General features: G+C 30.6%; 1 protein-coding gene across 9 annotated transcripts in view; it reads right to left on the bottom strand.

Moving 5' to 3' along the window:
• Nucleotides 1–241: 241 nt before the first annotated feature.
• LOC126756386 (myocyte-specific enhancer factor 2) overlaps nucleotides 242–23,852 on the bottom strand; it is a 236,369-nt gene continuing 212,758 nt past the window's right edge. For 2 of the 9 annotated variants that reach the window (XM_050469421.1, XM_050469422.1), the window contains 9 exons: nucleotides 20,666–21,261; nucleotides 17,071–17,274; nucleotides 12,465–12,780; nucleotides 9,438–9,536; nucleotides 8,767–8,894; nucleotides 8,525–8,691; nucleotides 6,378–6,754; nucleotides 3,864–3,935; nucleotides 242–417 (listed from right to left, as the gene is read on the bottom strand). In XM_050469421.1, coding sequence (XP_050325378.1) covers nucleotides 242–417; nucleotides 3,864–3,935; nucleotides 6,378–6,754; nucleotides 8,525–8,691; nucleotides 8,767–8,894; nucleotides 9,438–9,536; nucleotides 12,465–12,780; nucleotides 17,071–17,274; nucleotides 20,666–20,719 — 1,593 coding nt within the window. In that variant the 5' untranslated portion in view covers nucleotides 20,720–21,261. Of the gene's footprint in view, nucleotides 439–3,863; nucleotides 3,936–6,377; nucleotides 6,755–8,524; nucleotides 8,692–8,766; nucleotides 8,895–9,437; nucleotides 9,537–12,464; nucleotides 12,781–17,070; nucleotides 17,275–20,665; nucleotides 21,262–23,852 lie in introns of all 9 variants that reach the window. The other 7 variants (XM_050469423.1, XM_050469424.1, XM_050469425.1 and 4 more) reach the window with 7 other exon arrangements.

Genomic DNA, 23,852 nt, shown 5'->3' with positions numbered 1-23,852 from the left:
GCATTTGTTGCACGCCGCCGGCGCCGCCGCCAACAGCGCAATGGTTGCTCGTGCCGTTGTGTTGTGACTGGTGTTGTTGTTGTTGCTGTTGCTGCTGATAATTTCTCAAGATGCTTGTTGTTGCGGCGCTATTGCTGCTACTATTGTTGTTGCTGTTGCTGTTGTTGTTGTTATTGTTATGGTTGTTATTGTGGTTGTTGCTGCTGCTGCTGCTGCTGTGCGCTGCCACTTCTCGGGCCGGCTATTGCGGCCAACCGCCGGAGATGCGCGGCCGCTTGTGCGCCTGATTCGGTCCGTCGTAGTCATTCAGCTGCTGCTGTTGTTGTTGCTGTTGCGCCTGTTGATGCTGCTGTTGCGCCTGCTGATTGGCCGTCAACCGCAAGTCGGGCGATGGCACATTGGTGGGCGTAACCGAACCTGTATTGAAAATTATAAAGTCTGTTATTGCATTAGTTTGGGCTGTACAATGAGATGAAGTGTGTGGCGCGGCAAGGCGGGCTGTTTGCTAGGTGAGGTGAGGTGAGCTGAGTGATATATGAGTTGCACTACTTTGCTATTTCTTTTTCTATATGCATGTATGCGCGCGCATGCGTTGCAAAGCCTTCGCGGCTTAGACTTTGTTGTTGGCTGCTTTCGTTAGCCGACAGTTGATTCTCCAGCTGGCTGGTTAGTTGTTAGTGTTTCATGCTGTTTGCTGGCTATGCGGCGCACTCAACTGCAATGCGCATGCGCGGCTGTTCACTGCTGCTTTTTTGCCTTTGCATGCTTTTCATTGTCATTCCAAGAACACTTTTAATTTATGTTTACATATAGATGCATTATGTTTGTATATGTTAGTCTGTTTGTGCATGCAATGAATTGTTATTGTTGTTTGATGTTTGCTTTTAGAAATATAACACTAACACCAAGGAAGCGAAAAGAAAACGTATACCCGAAAAAACTTAGGATAGTTTGCGGTAAAATTATGCAGATGAATATAAGACAAATAGATGTATGTATGTATATTAAAGCAGTGACCCAAGCAGGTAAAGTGTGTTGCAATAACATTGGATTAGTTTTCTGAGTTGAATTATAGAAAAAATTACAAAAAAAAAAATTTAAAACACATTTAATAAATTTGGAGAGTGAAATTTGATGATAAAAATATAAATTTTTAAATTTTATTTTCGAAAAAATTCGAATTGATTTCAAATAATACGAGAACAAGAAAAAACGTTAAATCCTCTACCACAACCACAAAAGATATCAAACAAGAACTTAATTTTTATCGTGCCGTTTGCATGGCCGCTATATAATATAGTCACTTGATCGGCGCGATTTTTTTCGGAAATTTTACCGTTGCTATAGACAATCTATGCCGAATTTCATGAAAATATCTCGTCAAATAAAATAGTTTTCCATATAAAGTCTTCAGTTCGATCGTTCAGTTTGTATGGCAGCTATATGTTATAATGATCCGATCTGATCAATTTCTTCGCAGATTGTAACATTGCCTTAGGCTGTAAGCTGTGCAAAATTTCTTGAAGATATCTTCTCAAATGAAAAAGTTTTCCATACAAGTACTTGATTCCGACCTTCCAGTTTGTATGGCAGCTATATGCTATAGTGAACCGATCTAACCAATTCCAACAAATCAGTAGCATCATGGGGAGAAAAGGGCGTGTGGAAAATTTCACAGCGACAGACGGACGGAGATGGCTAAACCGACTCATTTATGGATATTTTTATATTTTACAGTCTCCGAAGACTTTCCTTCTGGGTATTACAAACTTCGTTAATATACCCTGTCCAAAGTAAAATATGAGCAGAATTCACTCTCAACTTGTTTCTAGCATTTTGAAAGTGTTTTGAAGATTTTTTTTTTTGTGCGCTGGGAGAGAACTTTTGGTTCACTTGGTTTGGTACACTAAAATTTAGTGTTATACGTTTTATTTCCGAATATAAAGAGTACTTTCAAAGTTAATTTCGAAAGCAGAATAGAGCTTTTTCGGAGCCTTTTAAGCTTTATTAGAAACTATTTTGTTTTATGATTTTATAATATGTATAGAAAATGCTTTTTAAGTTAAAGGTAAAAGAGCTTTGAGCTTTGAAAAATAGTTTTTTTTATAAATTTTGAAATTTTTTCTTGGACTTTGAAAAACTTTTTCTGACTATTATTTTTTTCGTCAAGCTTTGTTAAAATGCGTAATTCCAAAGAATTCGATGGTGTCCATATTATTGTTGTTGTTTATTCTTTCACAAAGCTTTAAATGAAGTAGCCAGATGTGGTGGAGTAAGTCTACTGTACTTTATGGGTTATGAAATCGCTGGAAATATTTTTCAATTCCTAACTTTTTAAATTCTTAAAAATGAAATTTTGACCTAATATATTTTGAAATACAACTTTTTTGGCTTATGTATGTATATATGAAATATTGGACTGAGGACATATGTAAGCATGTACATATGTATTCTCATATACATAGCATAAAACAAAGACAAAGGATTAATATTTCAAAATCAAATATTTTGAAATGGATTTTTTTTAAATACTTTTTTGAATTATACTTTAAATACTTAAATACATTTCTTTGTACAACTTTCCAATAATTCCTGTTTCTGGGAATTTTTCAAAATCAAATATTTTGAATTTTTTTAAATCATTTTTTAAACGTACAATTTTAAATACTGAAATACATATTTGTCGAAAATTCCAATAATCACGATTTTTCAAAACTTTTCGAAATGAGATTTTGAAGTCAACGATTATTTAAATACATATGTATCGTTAAGAAGTACAAAATAAAATATTTTTGTTTTCGAAATTTTTTAATTTTTGAGATATACATATGTACATTGAACTCTATAGCAACTTTTTGATCCCTTTTTACATTTATAAAGTTTTTTTCAAGTTGAAGGTTTCGGAATTTTGCATTTTTGAAAGCAGTAGAATTTTTTGAGAATTGAAATTTTTGAAAATAAAAATTTTTGAAAATATTAAAATGTTTATAGAATTGAAAATACATGTCATATCGTGAGTCAAACATCAAAATAATAATAGTAATACAACCTAACGGTAAAACAGAAATTTTACTTAAAGAAATTGAAAATAATATTAGTTATTAATATTTTTTTTTAAATAATTTAGTGAAACTAGTATAGTTAATTATATATATAATATATGTAAGCAGACATGCGGTAAGATTAATAATTATAGACACTAATAAGAATTGGTTTTTGTTCATGCATGTGTATGTAAGTATGTATATATGTATGTATGTATGTACATATGTAATAGACAGTGAAAGACACCTCTATGAAACGCTTAAAAATTTACTGATTTTAGTTGCTCAATTCAGGAAATTAGACATAGTTACATTAGCAATTATGGCATTCTAAGACACACAAGAAACTAATCATATATACAGTATATATGTGTGTGTATGTGTATAATACAGGTTTGCTTGAATAACTATATAAGTGGGTACCAATTGAATTATTTACAAATGTACGACCAGTGAGTGAACCAGACAATGCGAAAAGGTGCTACCAGACTTGAGGAAAGTGTAAGAGAAACATAAACAATAAACTAACTAAACATATGAACAAAACACCTGACAGATAGTGAGCCACAAGTGTGCAGTGGCAAATAAAGAGTAGAACAAGAGTGAGGGTAATTACTTTTGTTTTTGGTTTTTTGATATTGTTCGATGATGCCTTTATTAAAAATGGTGCACAAAGTGTATGAATTGTATGAGAAATATGTACGAATATGCAGGTGTGAATGTAAATATGCATGTAAGGAGATATGTATGTATGTAATTGATGATTTGTATGAGTATATTCGCTGTATTATACAGTTACTATTTTGTTGGCCTTATTACCGGCAAAATTCCATACTCTAGAATTCGCACCCAGCTGCGAGCGGTATTGATATCCTTCATATTTATCTAGCACTGCGATTGATTATTAATATTTGTAATATATTAATACGAGTTTTTTTTTGGTAATATTTTGTACAACCGCATAATGTAAAGAGAAAGAGAAAAATATAACAAATGAAATAGTAACAAAAAATTGCAATAAATTTTAGTTAAAGGGGGTAAGGGGTGTATACTTAATGGAGTGTGTAAGGTATGTGGATATGGAAGTTTTTTAGGCGCTAACACACTTTGACGTAGTTGATGCTTGTATTTGCTTTGAGTGCGACAGTGCGTATGAGTAACTTTTATATTCATACTAAGCGCTGGCTGCGATTTCATTGTTGTTTTTGTTGTTATCGAGTAAGCATATTAGGACGAGTTAAAGTATTGACTGCAATATACTATTATATATGCATATACATATGTCTGTATTTATTACTCATACGCATTGTTGACCCACAGCTAACTATGCACAGGCTACACTGCAGCAAAAACTTAAACTACATTTCTAAATTTAACTAAAATTTCTGTATATTACATACTTCCTCAACTAACTTCTACACCTAACAAATTTTTTTCTTCAAGAATTCGTTCGCTTTCAAGGACAGTCCTAACAAATTTGGTTCGTTTGTTAAGCAAAATAAATAGTAATCATGTTTTAGTGTTTGCATTACGTATAATTACTTATTATTACATTGGATAAAAATTCGAGAAACGTTAATACGCATTTAATATAGTAAAATTCTATGAAAAAGTCAACAATTTTTAGCTAAAAACTGGCATGCTGCTGCAAATGCAATGCGCTTGCGCGGTTATTTTTTGTTGTTTTGTTTTAATTGGTAATATTTAGTAAAAACTATATCGCTATTGCTATGCAAACATAAGTATGTACGCAGGCGCACAACAGCATTTAAGTAAGTAAAATAACAAATGAAATATGACGCAATAACAAAAACAATTGCTATTTATTTCATAAAAGAAAATATTTTAATTGGTAAAAATTACAAAAAAGGTTTAAAAAAACAACTAAAGAAATTAAAAAAAAATAACTAATGAAAATTTTAATTAAAAAAAATGTATTATTTATTTAGCTATTATTTAAAAATTTTGATAACAAAAAAAAATTAATTAAAAAAAAATAAATTAATAAAAATTTAAGAAAATAAACTACAAAAACTTACAAAAAATACACTTAAAAAATATAAAATTCAAAAAGAATTATTTATATTTAATAAAGATATTAAAAAAAATTAGTCAATAGAAATTTATAGAAATTAAAATAAAAATAATTTTAAAAAAAATATAATTAAAACAATTAATGAAGAAATTTAATAAAAATTTAAGAAAGAAATTTTAATTAATACAATTTTTAATTAATAAAAATTACAAAAATATAAAACAAAAAAAAATTGAAGTAAAAAATTAAGTTAAAAAAATTAATAAAATTTTTAAACAATATAAACTAAAAAAACAACAAAAAAAATGAAAATTTAAAAATGAGAATTTTTAATTATTAAAAAAACATAAAAAATAAAATTGTAGTCAATAAAAATTAAGTTAAAAAATTAAATTAATAAAAACAATTGATAAAGAAACATTTCTACAATTTAAGAAAAATTTAGAACAATAAAAAATAAAAAAACTAAATGAAAAATGTAAAAAATAGTTTGTAATTAGTACAATTTAAATTAATAACAATTACAAAATATTAAAAAAAAACTTAAAAACAGAAAAGAAATAAAATTAATAAAATATTAAAAAAATTTTCAATAAAAATCAAGTAAATCTAAAAAAATTTAATTAATAAAAACAATTAATAAAGAAACATTACTACAATTTAAGAAAAATTTAAAACAATAAAAAATAAAAAAAAAAACTAAATAAAAAAATTAAAAAAGAATTTGTAATTAGTACAATATTTAATTAATAACAATTACAATATATTAAAAAAAAACTTAAAAACAAAAAAGAAACAAAATTTATAAAATATTAAAATTTAAATAAAAAAATCAAGTAAAATTAAAAAATTTAATTAACAAAAAAATTAATAAATAAATAAAAAGAATTTAAATAATTTAACAAAAATTTAAAACCATAAAAAATTATAAAAAAAAACAAAAATAAAGTAAAAATTTAAAAACAGATTTTTTTAATTAAAAAAATAAATAAAAATATTTTAGTCAATAAAAATTAAAAAAAAAAATAGAAATGAAAGTTTAAATAACAAAAAGTAATTAATAAAAAAATGTTTAAAAAATTTAAACAAATTAAGAAACTTTTCAAACAAATTAAAAAAAAATAATATAATTAAAAATCTAGTAATTAAAATTTTTGTTATTTAAGAAGAAAAATACGTCAACTAGCATCACTTAGTAGTAAATAGAAGAGCACTTAGCGCGCATTGAAACTTGCCAAATATTTGTTGCGCAAATAAAATGAAATTCAAAATATTAAAAAAATTTGCTTTGCGCTTACCTCCTTGCGTTGGCGTTAAATGTCCCGTGGAGGAGGGCCTTGAGCCGCCCATCACCAGATGCTGTTGCGGATGACTTAGTACACTCAGATTGGCAGCCTGCTCGGACGCCGAATTGACGCCGCCGCTGCCGCCCGCTATCACCGCCGTCGCATTCATATTGGCAAGCGCGAGTGCATTGGCGGTGGAGACGCTGTTGGATGAACTGCCGCCACCGCCACCACCGCTGCCGCTGCTGCCCGCCGAACCGTTGCTGTTCTGCTGATGGTGGCAACCGGAGAGATCGCGTGGCGGTGATTGTGGCTCGGATTTGACTTTGATCGAGACGGGCGAGGTGGCAGGCGGTGGTGTGCTATTCGGTACGGCCAAATGGGGTAGTCTGCAATCGAGAAAAAAGTCGTGAAGTTAGAAAAATATGCATATAGTGGCGTATTTATAAGCATTTTCATTTCTTATAAAAGTTTAAAAGTCTGAGCTAAATCCAAGACTTTCATTTTTTTTTTTACTTTCAGAAGTATGAGTATGCGAAGGCAGCGGAAAAAATCGCAATTTTTGAAAAAAAAAATAAAATAAAAACGGTGAACCCTAGGTCCCCAAATTTAATATTTGTTGAGGTGTGGATCTCTTCTTTGTGGTCGAATTTCATGTAAACGAACCCACAAATAGTTGATCAATATCTTTGGAAGATTTAATGTGGCAAGTAACTATCCACGGCACTTCCAGAGCTGCGATTTTGTCAATTTCGAAAATATCCGTAACCTCCAGGTCTACGACTACAGACCAACTGTCAACGAGACCTTACATTCTCCAATATATTTGAAATGATTAATGCTTTCCAGCATTTGTTGAATGTGTATCTTTCCAAGGGGGGATAGCATAAAGCCTTAAATCCATAGAACCATTTTTTGTGGTCTTTGTTTTACGTCACTTTGCTAGGTACCGTTTTACATAGTTTTACATATGAGTATTACCTAATCCATAGATAAGTTCTCAGCAGTGCAGTTAACATGAGTTCGCAGTCTGACGATCTACATGGCTCCGAACCATCATTAAAAACAAAGTCAAGGTTTCTGTCAACATTCGCCACACCCATTATTTTCCAGGTAAGTTTAGGGGAAAGGCACTGCTGTCAGCTTAATAATTAACGGAATGTTCCGTAAAGACTGGCAAGTAGCTTAAATTGTTCAGAATTTCTTCTATCAGCAATAATGCAATAGAACCTGAGTACTTTCCAATGGCTTGTATGCAAAAATATTTACCAAAAACGATTCATATAGTTGATTGATTATTAAACTGAAAGAGTTCTCCGTCCGTTCTCCACAATTTTTCTGCAATTGTTGTTAATCAAAAATTCATCGATCCAAATGGGATTAGATCGCCTAAAAACAGTCTTTAGACGGATAAAATCCGGCTCAATTCCGGTAACGTAGAACCGGAAGTCATGAGAATTGTGTCTGCTTCTCGAGACACTTACTGTATAGTAATGTGAAATGCACCATCCGACCCTTCTTCTTTTAAAAAGCAGACTTGGGACCGATCTCTTGATATCGCACCCTGCAGTTTCGTGTATAACTTGCCAAAATTCAGTAGTTCCGCCGGTTAGCAGTATCTTATCATGGTATAGCTTCTGTATGAATCAAACTCAAACCACAGCAGGCCGACCCCGTGTTTATCTTTAGATTCACTGAATCCTTAAGATTGAACAAAGAATATTGTTGAACTCACTTTCGATGTTCTGAAAGACACCCGGAAATTCTATAACCACAGTAATGTATATCAATTTCTTAAAATTCAATTCAACATTGAGTATTTTAGAAATCTTAGTAGACTATTAGCTAAAATATATTACTCGACAATATTTCCCGGTTTCCACGACATTCGGGTCTAAGTAAACGAAACGGACCAGACATTTTAACTTGTCAAGGACCGTCAACTCGGACCTATTCCACAAAATTATTGCAGGAATGTTTTTCGCCGCTATGACAACAACAAGAACCAGACATTTTAACCTATCAAGAACCGTTAACTCGGCGTCAGTCCTCGATATTACTTCATGAATGTTTGTTTGCCGCTACAACAACAGCAAACAAATTTGCGCTTCTTTCGCACATAACCTTAAAAAAAGTTTCAAATGTCTCAATTTACTCACCCCGTATGCTGTACGAGTCCCTGATGTGTGGTCCATGGCTGTAAACTCATAACATCGGAGGAACTCATAGAGAAATCTTGCGGCCCAAATGTGTAGCCCGACATGTTGGGTATGGGCGTTTGCAGCGTCACCACGGGCGTATTGAGTGATGCCTGGTTGTGTCGCTGCTGTTCGGTGGCAATCAAAAAAAAAAAGAAAAGTTATATTTAAAATAGAAGACACCTACATTTACAACTACTCACATCGCCGTAGCTAATCTCATCTGCAGCTGACATATTTTGAGCAAGTGGTGTTGGTAAGACGAGGCGTAGATTGGAAGCGCGTCCATTTTGGCCGCCCGGTGACTGTTGCTTGTGTGACAGGTGATGAGCTATAAATTTGAGGTTGAGAGAATAATTTTAGAATTTCACACGTCAAGGACATAAGTAACACAAAATGTAGTTGTAAGCACAACGGAGTGGTTAGTTGGTGAATTTTGAGGTGCGGTGTAGGTGAGTATACAATTTAAACGATTAATAAGGCAACATACTATGCTGAGGGGAGGTGAAAACGTGTGCCTAGAAGCAAGCATGAGTTATGCAATGTTGCTTTTGTTAGTGGTTTTAGTAAATATAGGTATGTGAAGAAATTCACCACACTTAATATTAAACAGTTATAAATAAATATATAAGGGTGTTATAATGTGTAATTATATACATATGTATGTATGCACAGGGAGGCATGCTTCGATTTCTAACCTTAAAATTATATTAAAAATGTGACATTAATTGTTGTTAGTATTCATTAATGTGTGTTGAGAATATTTTTTATGTGGTGAAATGTTAGTGAGTTGTTAATGGGCACTACAATGTATGAGCTTTACTTTGGCTTTTGTATTATTTTCAATTTAAAGCAAATTTTATTTCACGCCCACCTAAACCTGGACTCGGTCCTGGACTGGGCGATCCACCAAGCGGCGAATGTGAATGCGGATAACCGTTTGACATCTCCAACATGGAACCCGATGGATAAACTGTGTGGTTGGTTGTTGTTTTGTTGTTGTATAATTTATACATATATATGCAGTGGCGTTTTATCATTCGTTTGATGGACACCATAAACACACACACACACAGTTATATGTAGATATATATATTTTTTGATATATTGGTGAGTTGATTTTTTTGTTTGTTTGTTTGATGATTTGTGGTTGTGGTAAAAGAAAAGAAAAGAGAAGAGAAAAAATTTCGTTTTGCATTGCTTTAGAGTAAAACATACAAAAATATATATACATATATAATACAAATAGTTTCTTTCCAGTGTTTAAATTTTTTTTTTTTGGTTTTTGTTGTATTACTGGAAGAAACTCAAACTCGAAACGGTGCGTGCAGTAAAATGAACGAAATGAAATCAACGAAACGCATACAACGAAAAATATAAGCGTAAATAAAACAAAATAAAAAATTAAAACAACAAAAATAAAATAAAAATGTTTAGAAAAGCTAACCAATATAAATAAATAAAATTAGAAATTTTTATTTCAAAACAAAAGTATATACAATGCTATGTATATATCTCTATACCAACTTTTTGGTAGTTTTTGGGTAGTCGACTAACTGCTTAGATCACCATAAAGCTGTTACCTGCAGTTTTACAGAATTATATTTCTAAACCAACTTTTTGGTAGTTTTTGGGTAATAAACTAACTCGTCTATAACCGACTTTTTGGTAGTTTTCCGGTAGTAGACTTACTCAGCTATAACTATTTAGATCAGCATAAAGCAGATTTCATGTACACTACACCTCAAGTGTCAATAAAATATAAATTTATGTTATACAGTTATGTGCCTAAAATTAAGAACACTTGACAAAAATCTAGTTATCTTAGTTAAGATAGAGTGGCTTGTATAAAAAAAAGTTTAATACTACAACGTTTTTGAACTCAAATTTATATCAGAGGAAAATTCTTAAACTACAGTTATGTGCAAAACATTAGATATATCGGCTAAGAATTGAATATATGTGCGTATGTGGAGAGCAAAAAGTGCACGTAGGGCAAAAGTGATAAAATTCACAGTAATGTGCAAAACATTAGAAACGTGTAGTAAAAATTATATATTTATATTTTTAAAGTCAGTAATATATATACTATTTTCTGAGCAATGATTCCTTAAAATTTCAAAGTTCTTCAGACATAAATCGTATAAAATCAAATTGCTAGTGCTTTTCGATCAAAATTTTGTATGTGGTGCTTATTTATCGGATGTGACTGTATTTATGTACATACGGATGCATTTTACTTTTGACAGCTATCTGAAATTTGGAGGTTTGACATTATTGCATCATTTAGAAGTAATAAAAAGAAAATATGTTAACTTCGGCTGTGACGAAGTTATAATACCCTTCACAGGTTCAAGTTTTCTTACAAAATGTTGATTTTGATCGGTCAGTTTTTATGGCAGCTATATGCTATAGTAGTCCGATATCGGTGGTTGCAACAAATCTAAATCTGCAGAATTTCAGATCAATACCTCTAAAACTTCGAGACTATTTCGCATATATCCAGACAGATCAACCCAGGGTTTTGTGCGGGATTAGGGAACAGTCACGTAAAAAACGCCTCTAGTGAAAAGGAAACAACTGCCTCGGGCGATTGAGGTCGTTACTCTAATCTTTTATATAGTATATAAACTTTATGTTGTCTCCAACGTTTCGGTGTCACAGACTTCGTGGCAAACTCAGGATATAGAAACATTTTTTGAAAATTTCGAGTTTTTATGACGGATCGTGATTAATATAATACTTATAGAGCACCTTGTTGGATATATGAAACATGTCAAGAAATCTAAGCCAACTCTGTAGCTCTTAAACAATGACTTTCCCATAATCTCACATTCTTTTGGAAGATATTTTTTTTGTCGACTTTTCAGAAAGCTATATAATAGTTCCTTAGCAATTCAAATATCAGTCAGCTCCAAAACTTAATATACCCCGCTAATTGACTGCATTGCAGTCTGCAGACGCAGGAAAAAGACTCTTGGATACATGTTTCCAAATAGTGAACACATCGCCTCACTAGAATCCAACAGTATATTGGAATTTATCAATATGCTGGAGCTAAGTGGGTCGTTGTGACTTAGCAGAGGACAGAATAAAACTTTGGTGGCGATGCAATCCTCATATATTTATCTTATCTTATCTTAGTTCCAAAACTAATATATCTATTTAGCGTTTATAAAAGGTTATGCAGTGAAAAAAGATGTCAAATAAGTCGAAACTGGTGAACTCTTAAAGATATGAGGTTATAGTGCATCTTTTTCCAAAAAAAAAAACAAAAAATTAATTAACTAGATTTTAAAATTTTGAAGCTGTGGTGGAAGCTGAGATGATTATAAACTTAAGTATAATACCGAAGAGTGTTAAAAGTTTCTATAATTTTTGTTCTAATCTAAATCTCAAAACTATAAATGCTGTAAGGTGTGATCTCGAAGAATACAAGGCCTAGAAAATATTTCAAGAAACAGCAAAAATCAAACCAAAAAACGATTGAAAAATAAAACAAGACTAATCAAAACGAAATTACAACAAATAAAGAAACTGAAAAATCAAAAAAGTAACAATGAAAAGCAACAAACAACATTGGCAACACAAACGAGCAAAATGCATGCAAACAAACAAAGCGAGAAATGCATTTGCGCGCCGATAAGGAAACACAATAAAACTTGCAAAAAAGCGAAATCAAAAGTAGAAAGCAAAATAAAAAACTGAATAAACTAAAAAAAACATTAACAACAAACTCAATGCAAAACAACAACAACGAACAAAAACATTCCGTAAAAAAACAAAACAAAAAAGAATAAAAATAAAAAGCGAACAAGAACAAGAAAATAACGATAAACTGAACACAACGATAAGTGAAGAAAATGGTGGTGTGTGCGCCGCGACACTACTCCGTACTAACTTATTAAGGACATCCCACCTGAGTCGGTCTCTGAGCTTGACGGCCGTGGGCTTATATTTGTGTGGGACATTTGTGGGCTCGCCTGCAGCATGGCATCGCCGTAAGCGCCCGGCACCGGCACCGATACCGGCAGTGTGTAATTCGTATTACCAAGATTTCGTCCGGATGCGCTCGCTCCGCCCATTTGAGTGCGTTGTATCATCAGCTGAAAGTCTTCGTCGATCTTATTATATTTGGCTTCAGTGCGGGGTGTGAGTGTGAAATCGGCTTCCTGTTCGGGTGAATCTGGTGACATGACGCCATTTTTATTCTCCTTCTGCAAGTACAAAATAAAATGACGTAAGTTAAAATTATTAATCAAAACAGCTTTTTAATTATAAAAATAAAGTGTGAGTGAAATATGATATTAGTTCCCGTTCAGAATTTCTTCCTGTATTAAAGCTTTGCGGATTCAGTTCGGTTTAAACTTAACTAAAACCCAAAATTCGACTGCTCAGAACTACAAAATATAGCATTCTAGATTTGAGGATGGAGCTTCAATGATTATTCATTTAAAATCGAGTACTTTCAAGCTATCTTCAAAGAGCTTTGCTTAATCTACTACAGATCTTGCAAATGATCCGTCCATGACTAATAAGAAACCTCATATTAGAAGAAAAGCCGGTTACTGAAAGATCTCAAGAGATTAATTGGACTTAAGGTCCTGGGAATGCAAAGCAGTGTATATACTGCCGGCAGCCGCGCTGGACATCTTGGGTATCCTACAGCATTTAAACACCTATAGACTTTTGACTCTTTCTTTTGCACGGGCCATGCTTGGGACTAACCGTGAATTGGTTGAACGCTGGACTGGTGGCCAAGGTATTCTGACATCTAAGTATTTAGAGGTAACACCTCGCAAATAAGGGCGATGGGTTAATACCAAGGCTTCCATTCTGTTACAACCCTGGCAGGCCTCGGAGTACGTTCACCAGCAGTTCGTCATCATTAAGTTGGTGTGGTGGTATGAGTTGAGATTATTACTTCTCTTACTCTTTCTTGTTTGACTTTATACTCATTGCCTAATAAGGGCGTGCCTTGGCCTCGTAACTGGACCATATAAGGACCCGGACTACCTTTCCGGTACCTGGATAAATAACCAAAATAAAAACTTAAAAAAGCAAGGGCCTAAGTAGATACGGTCTATAGGCAAACATTGGTGATAGTCAGACAGAAAATCTACTCATGGTAGAAAAATAAGATTGCGCTGGAGAAATTTCTACATGCTTACTCTACCAGGACCGAAAAAACACCGTTTGTGGCTATGATATGCGGGAAGCTATGATTTGGACTAATGACAAAGACGATTTGAATCGAGGAAAACCCATGCATTGAATGAAATTGTTTTACGAAGTACCCCGAGAAACTGAGAAATTTCTTAAAGGAATATTGGAGGAGTGGAAACGAGTTTTAAGCTCGACGAAGAATATTATTTACATATGTATATTAGTTATAAGTATACGTTGCAACGCTTAGTGTGGACGACAGTTGAAATTCGGAAGACGCCGTTGGAATCACCTGACCAAAGGGCACAAAAGACCTTAAGTTGCGGTGCAATCCTCATCTATTTATCTTATATCACCTGACCTTTCTTTCGAAACGTCACTGATGACTTCAGTTTTTTTTTTCAAAGTACACCGAAATTCGACTTATTTCAAGGTTATTGCACCCTTTAAGTAAAAAATAAAAAAATTCATAATGTGTTTACATTTTGTTTAGCATCAGCTGTATATTGCCATCTCTACCGCGCTCACAGGCGTCAACTGCAACTGGCGGTCTTCTCCAACAGCACAAAGTGCAAGTGTCGGAACGCGTTAATTTCGTAAACGATAAATGTAAAATTATGTAAATATGCCGGGAATTAACATTATAAAAACGCAAAGTGCGACACAAAGCATAGAAATAATAAATTCGAGAGCAAAGTATGAATGAACGCAGCTTCGACGCTGTGGAGGAAGCGCTTTAAGTCAGAGGGGCAGACAAAACGAATATGTTTGAAAGGTGGAAAGTAGCGTGCCACGGCATCTTTTATGCATATGTTTGTAAGTGAGGCAAGGCGAAAGGTGCAAAGGCACATCGAAAGTGCGCAACGTGTCAACGAGATGCCAAAACATTGATAATATAAACAACTGACGACTCAGGTGTCTCGACGATTTGTGTGTGAACATGCGGGAGGTGGGAGAGAAGTAAAGTTAACAATGAAATCGCTGAACGGTTTTTTGGCTGTCGATATTGAAAATTTTACTGTTAACGACAAAAAAGAGATAAACCCGATATACCAATTTATATATTATGTATGAGTTAGTTTATTTTTATGATAAAGGCTTCTAAGCACTGCTGTAGAAAGTACCGAAAACTTGAGCTTTTAAACATTTCAAGTCAAATAAATTATCGTTATATGCATTTGAACTTTTTCGATTTTGTATTAATTTTTGGCTATTAAATAAATTTCAACTAAACATTTTTGCAATCTCAAAAATTCCGATTATAGAGTCCCGATAATTTTTTACAATTTTTAATCGCAACATTAATTTTTAAATGCATTTAAATATACAATTTCTAATAAATCTAAACTAAAAATTTTTGTAATCCCGATAATGCCGATTTGTTTATTAAACATTTTTAATGATAAATAAATAAAAAATTGCATTATTAATTTTTCAAACAAATTTTTTTAAATTAAACTAAAAATTTATATAATCCCGAAACAAAATCAAAATGCTTACTAATAAATACACAAATTTATACTAATGAATAAATAAAAAAACAGTAATTAATTTTTAAGTAATTTGAAGGTTTTAATGAAAAACTAAAAATTTTTGTAATCCCGAAAATCCCGAATTTGTTTTTGTTAAAAATGTTTAATAATAAATTAATACAAAATTGCATGATTAATTTTTAAACATTTAAACACAAAATTTTGAAATCATGAAAATCCCGATTGTGTAATCCCGAATATAGATATATTTAAAACTTTTTCATAAACAAATAAACACAACATTAATTTTTTATTTATTTTTTTTATTTAATTAAAAATTCTTGTAATCCCGAAAATCCCGATTTTGTACATTTAATACTTTTACTAATAAATTAACAAAAAAACGCAGAATTAATATTCAAAAAATTTAAAAACAAAATTTTTTAATCCCGAATATTTCGATTTTATAATTCCGACATCCGTATTACAAATTTTTGCTGAGAAATTTATCAAAAAACGCTAATTAGTTTTTAAATATATTTACATATACACTTTTTATTTAATTAATACTAAAATTGTTGTGATCCCGAAAATCCCGAATTTATATTTTCAAAATTTTTACTTATAAATGAATAAAAATTGCATAAACAATAATTTTTTGTTGTCCCGAAAAAATCCCGATTTTGCAATTCCGAAATTTCGGTACTAAAGAATTTCGGTATTGAATACCTGCATAAATAAATGTAAAGTAAACCACAACAAGTCTTTGTGCGTTGTCATTTACACTCAATTTATTCTGCATAATTTGAAGCATCGGTTGAGCGATGCATAAAAGCACTGTTGGCTTTGTTGTTTGAAGAAATATGTTAATAGAAATGTGTGTATCGAAATAACAAGCAGTTAGCGGTTTATTGCGCACGAGTTCACACGCCGCCAATGTTTGCTTACTGTCTTCCATTTTTTGTCATTTTCTCTTCATACGACATAGCCTACACTCAGGCGGCTGATTTAACTGCCTTTACTGTTCTATTTACACAATGCTACTCAATGTAAGCAACAGGAGCTGATAGCTTTGACAAGCGACGGCAATAATTGAAGTGAATGGAAATGAGTATAATAAAGTGGATAAAAGATAATAAGAGGAATAAAGCAAAGTATGGTTGATAGTTGAGCATGCTTGCAGGTAACGTAACGATTCAATAACTGAAACTTTTGCTTAATCTTTGGTCCAAAAAATCTTATTAATCGATTTCATTATTAGACAGAGGCATCTGACGGAATCGGAACTTAGAAACACAAGAAACGAAGAGTTGTCCCTTAATTCCCTCAATATAGCCGAGATTTATTTATTAATATTTTTTGATTTCATTGTAGTGTCCAATCTTTCAGACACACGTTAAAAACAGACCGACTTTAAAGAAATTCACTCCAGTATACATATATGTATGTAGAAACTCTATATACTTAGAACCGCATTAGCAACAGATAACGTTCAACACTCATATTCCGAGTAAAGTCGCTCCCAGTTGCAGACCAAAAATTGGGTCTGGCGTTTTCAAAAAAGTTTTGTTGTTCTTAAGTTAGAGTGAGACCAGACTCATGTACAGTTTCCCGAAACCCAAACTATCCAAACGACGAGAAACTTTCAAGTAACCTTCCCTAAAGCAAGGCTCTCTGACTGCTATGAACACTACCTGGTCGAGAAACCTTTGGATTGCGCTCAAAACCATTTTCTAAAAATGAAGAAACGGAAAAATTCTAGGCCACATGTAAAATCAATTTCCAGAAAATAATTCAGAAATTCTCAACCGCTTTTGTTATTCTAATGAGTACTCGTATTGTGCTTGTTTGTTTATATTTTCGACTTACCTCAATTATATTCTTATTCGTGAGTGACTCGTGTGGCTCATTATATTCAGTATATTTGAGCAGGACCTTGTCCATATCAGTGCTAGCATATTGATATAATTTATTACTGGATGAGAAAATGATAAGCGCAATTTCACAATCGCACAAAACCGACAACTCGTAGGCCTTCTTCATGACGCCGAATTTGCGTTTGTTGAACGTAACCTGTTGGAAGGGAGAAAGGAAAAATTATTAATATATTAAAGAGTCTAGGAAAAGGTGAATTAGGTAAAAAATAGACTGGAATAATAATAATAATAATAATAAAAAGATAAATAAGCCTCTCAAACTTAAATAATTGCTCTTTGAAGTCTATGTAAAATATTTTTGTGGTTGCATTGTATGTATTCATACATATATAAGTATGTATATGTATATCGTCACCTAAAATGCAAACTTATTGATTGAAAAAATCGAAATTGAGTTTTTATTGCTTACAATTCACTACAAAATATTACATATGTGTAACATAAAATTTTCAGTTTCCGCTGTCAGATATAACCAATATATTAACCAATATATAACCAATATATTAACCAATAAATAACCAATATATTAACCACTAAATAACCAATATATTAACCAAAAGATAACCATTTTATAACCAAAACTCAGATTATGTTTCAATAAGAGTGGTTTCTATTAAATCGTTTTTTCATCGTCTGTAAACGTATGAAAAGTGATATTACGTTATTTTGCATTTTAGGTGACGATATGTATATACGTATATATCCTTGAACGACTGCTATTATAAACAATGAAATGCCTATAATAATTTACAAACATTTATATTGCATACAGAAAGCTTAGTTATTATGCATTTAAGGCATTGCCTATCGACGTGTAGCCCATCCTAGCCTTGGTTTCCAATTAATCGATTTTCATCGCACACATCTAAGTTCAATGCAAGGATATGAGACATTGGCGCTGACAGACAATGCACACACATGTCAGCATGCAGTTTTTGTAAAAGACAATAACATACACACTTCGAAACCCATGCAGACACTGTAGCTAAATGTGTGGTTTAGTTTTGCTGCCATACTGGACGTTGGGTAATGTGAGCGTCTTCGCCGTAGGCATATGCCAAGAGACAGCACTTCAAGTGGGTCTAATGCTACATATAAAGTTGCATATATGATGCACGTTTTAGACAGACCATGACTCTTAAGACAATATGCAATATAATATTGAGTAGAGGAGTCAATACTCATACATATTGTTATACATATTAAGGGTGTTTTCAATTGAGTGGTTATTAATATTTGAAAGAATAAATTTTTGAATGCTTTGTGAGCACAACTGAAGAAGTCGAAAATTAAAGTTTCTGATAACGAAGATAGCAACGGATACGATACGATATATGTGTATGATAGTAAAGCGTCATATATTCTAGGAACGAAAAAAATGAATTGAAGCTCTGTAAAGGCTTCTTTAATGCAGATTAAAAAAAGAAAAATGCCACGTGCCCTCAGATTACTCTAAGGGTATATAAAGCTATTTTATTTACAAGAGAACGCCATTTGCTGAAGTCTTGTAAGTATTAAATAAATCATTATATATACATATGTTCATTTATCATCTGTCATTAACAACAATTAATTTTCTCTGCTCAAATTGCGAACATGCCTAATATTAATGCAAGCGGATATTCTTCCGGTAGTGAAAATACAGCATGACTAACGGTCACCCGCATGGCTTATTTGCAATTTAATTGTCACTTATTATTTTCTAACTAGAGGATAATTAAATTTGCAACAGCCTTATTAAAGTACGACAAATGCGGAGTTGAATGAATGAATAATAGAGCGCTGATTACGAAAGTAAGAGATAACTGATTAGCAAAAGCACATTGGTGGATGGGAGTAAAATGCTTTTTGGCCGAGTGTGAGCTAAGAGGAAATCTAAAGGATATGCAGATGGAAAAATGTGAAATGGAGGAGATATTCGGGTGAAGCTAATTTGAGTTCAGCCTGAATGTATGCAACAAATACAGGAATTTAAGTACATTGCCTTTCATAAAATATAGCTACATACTGTATTATTATTATTTATAAAACTAAAAAATAAAAAAAAGACAAATAAAACTTAAAAATAAACAAAAAAAAAAAATAAAACTTTATAAAATAAAAAAAAAAATTAAAAAAATTAGTATTTAAGTAATAAATTCATAAATGGAAATAAAAAAAAATATTTTTAATTTATTTTGAAATTTTTTATAAAATTATTTTTCTTTGATTCAATAAAAAATTGAAATTTAAAAAGGAAGTAATTAAAAAATACATTCTTATTGATCAATAGAAGATTAAATTTTCTTTCACATTTTGGAAAAGTACTATTTATAAAAAACTAAAATTAAAAAATAGTTAAAAATACACTGTTAAACTACTTTCACTTTAAATATAAATTTTTTATTGATTTTTTTTTTATAAATAATTTTTCACTTTTCCAGAAAAAATTTTCAAATATTTTATTTTTAATATGATTACATTAGAGCATGAGAGGAATACTTTTAAGATATTTATTATTTTATGGGCTATTATTAAAAAAATTGTAGACTTGTGTGTATCTTAGTTACAAAAATAGTTTTTAATTTAATTTTTAATGCTCTTAATTTTAAAAAGATCACAAATACATATGTGAGAAAAAAATTTTTGTATAAAAAACTTTTTTTTATTATAAATATTTTTTATAAAAAACATTTTTTTAAAATTTTTTTTTAAAAACTTTTTTTAAAAATATATTCTATAAAAAATTAAGTTAAAAAAAATAACTTTTTCATTTCTATAAAATTTTATTTTCAAACTTTTTAATTAAAAAAAATATTTTTATCACAACAAAATTTTTTGAAATGTAACAAATACGTTAAATTTTTATAATTAAATTTTCTAAAAAAAAAATTTTAAAACACATTTTTTATGAAATAATATTTTCGTAAGTTTTTGATGATGACAAAATGTTTATAAAAAATATTTTTTTAATTTTTAGTATTTTGTAGTAACTCATATTTAAATAAAAATAAATAAATTTTTACGCCTTTTTTAATTATAAAATTAAAAAATTATATATAAATATTTTTGATATTTAATATTTTTAGGCAAAACGGATTTTTTTTAATTATTTGAAAAATAATAAATCTTGGAATTTTAATAATTAAAATTTCATAAATACAATTGAATACATTAAATTGTCATAAAAAAGCAAGTATTTGAAAAATAAATTTCTTTATGAAATATAAATTTTCATAAATATTGGTAATTTCAATATTAAAATGTTCATAAATATAAAAAAAAATAAAAAATAATTTAATATAATTTTATAAATTAAATTTTCATAAAAAAATATATTTGAAAAATACATTATTTATGAAATAAAAATTTTCGTAAATATTTGATAATGATAAAATTTTTACAAAAGGTTATATAATATTTTTGTGATATTTAGTATTTTAAAGTAAATCATATTTGAATAAAAATAAATAAAAAATATATATTTTTACGCCTTCCATAAAATAAAAATTTCCATAAATATTTGGATTTTTAATATTTGCACTCACCTGTCGGTTACGCTCGTCGGTGATGCGTGATATTTGTATTTTTTTCCTACCCATTTTGTACTAGTATCACCGCTATGCTTGGCTAATAAATCTCGTCAACTTCTTGTAAAAATTCCCCAAACGCGCGTAAGCCGTATAAAAATGGCCAATATATGTGTGTATGTGTGTGTATGTAGACAGAATAAATTTTTTATAAAAAATATTTTAGCTTTTGCTAAGTTTTTCCGCTGCTTTTTTTTTGTAGAATCGCGTCTATTTAGAGTGCTGCTGTTGGCACTTGGAGCGATGTTTGTTTAAAATTTTCACGCGCCGTTTTTATGCTTTGTTGCTCTGCCGTTTATTTACAAAAAAATGCGCTTGCAAGCTTCATAGCCTTCGACAGCGAAAACTCTGGGACTCTTTCAGCTTGCGCTAATGGACGGTTATGCTGGTTTTGTTTTTGTTAGTGATATTGTTATTGTTTTTTGTATTTTTTCTTTAAAATTTTTTAAATGATTTTGTTCTTGTTGTTGTGGTAATTGATATATGGTTTCAGTAGTTGTACAAGAGATTTTTGTTTTCTTTAACAAACAGGTAGCGCAGTTATGTAAAATATCCTGTAAAGAGAGGAGAGGAGAGAGTTGAATTAAAGGTTAGGGAAAAATGTATTATTAAAAAAATTATATACAAATTTTATAAATTTTAAAATAATCATATAAAAAATTTTAAATAAATTTTTATAAATTGTTATACAAAATTATTTACAATTTTTTTATTTAAATTATTTTATAATGTTGAACAATAAAAATAAAATTTATTATTAAAAAAAATTGAAACAAAAGTTATTTTAATTCTTATTAAATTTTTTAGAAAATATTTTTTTAATTTTTTTTAATTTTTTTTAAATTATTTTATTAAATAATTAATTTGTATAATCGCATTTCCACAATCCCATATTGTCACTAAACTAAACCCATTAACTTTTTTCCTTCAACGATCAAAGTGAAAGCGATTTGTGAGGAGAGGTTGCAAGGTGGTGTATGAGAGCGGTAATGGGAGTGGGTGAAATTTTAAATTAGAGCAAGCTAAATCAATGGGAAATCCATTCATGTACAGCTGACTCAACTTCAAAGGCTAACATTATGAATGGGGAAAAGAAAAAGGGACGGGGAAAAGTGAAAATCGATGGCAAGGAAATATTGACATACATAAGGTGGATACACTTAAATGATTATAGGTTGGGGTATATTTATACAAAATTTTTAAGATACATTCATATATGTATTTGTAAATGATATATGTTTGTATATAAAAATGCATTGTGAGAAAAAAGCACCCGAAACTTGTAAATAAAACGCATTACTGAGAAGTGGGAAGAAGCAAGTGCTTGTAATAGTCCAACTGAGAAAATTAAATTTTTTTGCAGCAAAAATAGGTACCGTAAAATGGTACCGCATGCTTTACAGCGACGAATAGCGTTTATATGAATACTGGTTACTTCGTGGGGACTATTTTTAAACTTGTTTCTGAATATCTTACAATCAAAATTGCCTCAATTAGAGTTTAGTGTACTCTTGTGTACCTAAAATTGGTACAAAAGAGAGTCAAGAAGATATTTTATTTATACAAAAGCACCACATTCAATGCTTAATGAGAAATATTGATTTGCAGTTATATTTAAACCAAATTTTTGACATATGAAATGTTTTAAATTGACCATTGTTATTGTACCTAGTAACTTTGATACCAAAAACTACTAACTAAATACCTGAGACCGATTTAATAATTGAATAAAATTAACAGTTGGATCAATTTAATGTAATAATTCGATTTTATGGGAAATTTATTGTATTGAAAATTTCTTTTGTTGCTGTGTATTTTAGACTCTATATATTGTATATCTATCGCTCTCAATAATTACTTAATGAGAGTGCGTAAAGCTTGTCTCAAATTTTTACAATACTTTGAGCTGGAAAAAAAATTTGTTTTATTACAAAAAAGGTACCAAAATGTTTACAACCTTTTTAGGTAAGTGACTTCACTAAAAATATTATTACATGCGCCTAAATGTAGGCAACATATGAGGCAAATTTATATTGTTGTGTAAAAAATCGAAATTTTGATATAACTCTTAGTTGTAAATAAACAGTAAAGACACTAAAAACCATATCGCGTTCAGCAAAAATAGCAGAGAAACTCTTTTTTGTGAACTGAGTTAGATATTCCGTTTTTATTTATGAAATATTTTCAATAGATAAATTGTTAAATTCGCTTGATTTTGTTTTGTGCTAATTTTTTATATATTTATACAAATATACTCATATCGTCAGCCGAAATGCAAAATAACTTATCATCGAAAAATCGAAATTATGTGTATATTATGTATCATAAAATTTTAAGCTTCAGCTGTCAGATATAACCAATGAATAACCAAAATATAACCAATAAATAACCAAAATATAACCAATAAATAACCAAAATATAACCAATAAATAACCAAAATATAACCATTTTATAACCAAAACTCAAATTTTTGTTGAAACAACGCACAAATCGAAATTATGTATGTAATATGTATCATAAAATTTCAAGCTTCCGCTATCAGATATAACCAATATGTAACCAATGACTAACCATTTTATAACCTAAACTCAAATTATGTTTCAATATGAGTGGTTTCTATTATAACGTTTTTCCATCGCCTGTAAACTTAAGAAAAATGATGCTACGTTATTTTGCACTTTTGTTGACAATATATTTCAGTAACCGAAAAAAATGTCCGTTACTTTCGGTGGAGAATTTGACTAAAAATTTGCTTACGCCTTAATGTAGGCAACAATTTAAAATAAGTTTCGGCATTGGCCTTATTTTTAAGAGACTCAAATTTTTTTATACCCTCAACGCTATAAAATACATATATAGTATATAAGTGATCGGCGTAAAGAGCTTAGTCTTTTTAGCCAGGTCCGTCGAACTAGTCTCTCAGTTTGTGAAATAACGACTTGAACTTTTGCACACGTACTTTTCTTACGAAGGAGTTGCTCATTTGTCGGAACCACCGATATCAGACTACTATAGTATATAGCTGCCATACAAAATGACCAATCCAACTCAAGTCTTTGTATGGAAAACTTTTTTATTTGACAAGGAAGGTACAGGAAACTGCACTCATATAATTTTATTAGTCAAAGCTAAAATCTCCGAAGAA

Source organism: Bactrocera neohumeralis, chromosome 4 (assembly GCF_024586455.1).
Source record: "Bactrocera neohumeralis isolate Rockhampton chromosome 4, APGP_CSIRO_Bneo_wtdbg2-racon-allhic-juicebox.fasta_v2, whole genome shotgun sequence".
Classification (NCBI taxonomy): domain Eukaryota; kingdom Metazoa; phylum Arthropoda; class Insecta; order Diptera; family Tephritidae; genus Bactrocera; species Bactrocera neohumeralis.
Note: the sequence above shows the minus strand (reverse complement) of the source record. Positions and strands in the feature narration are given on the sequence as shown.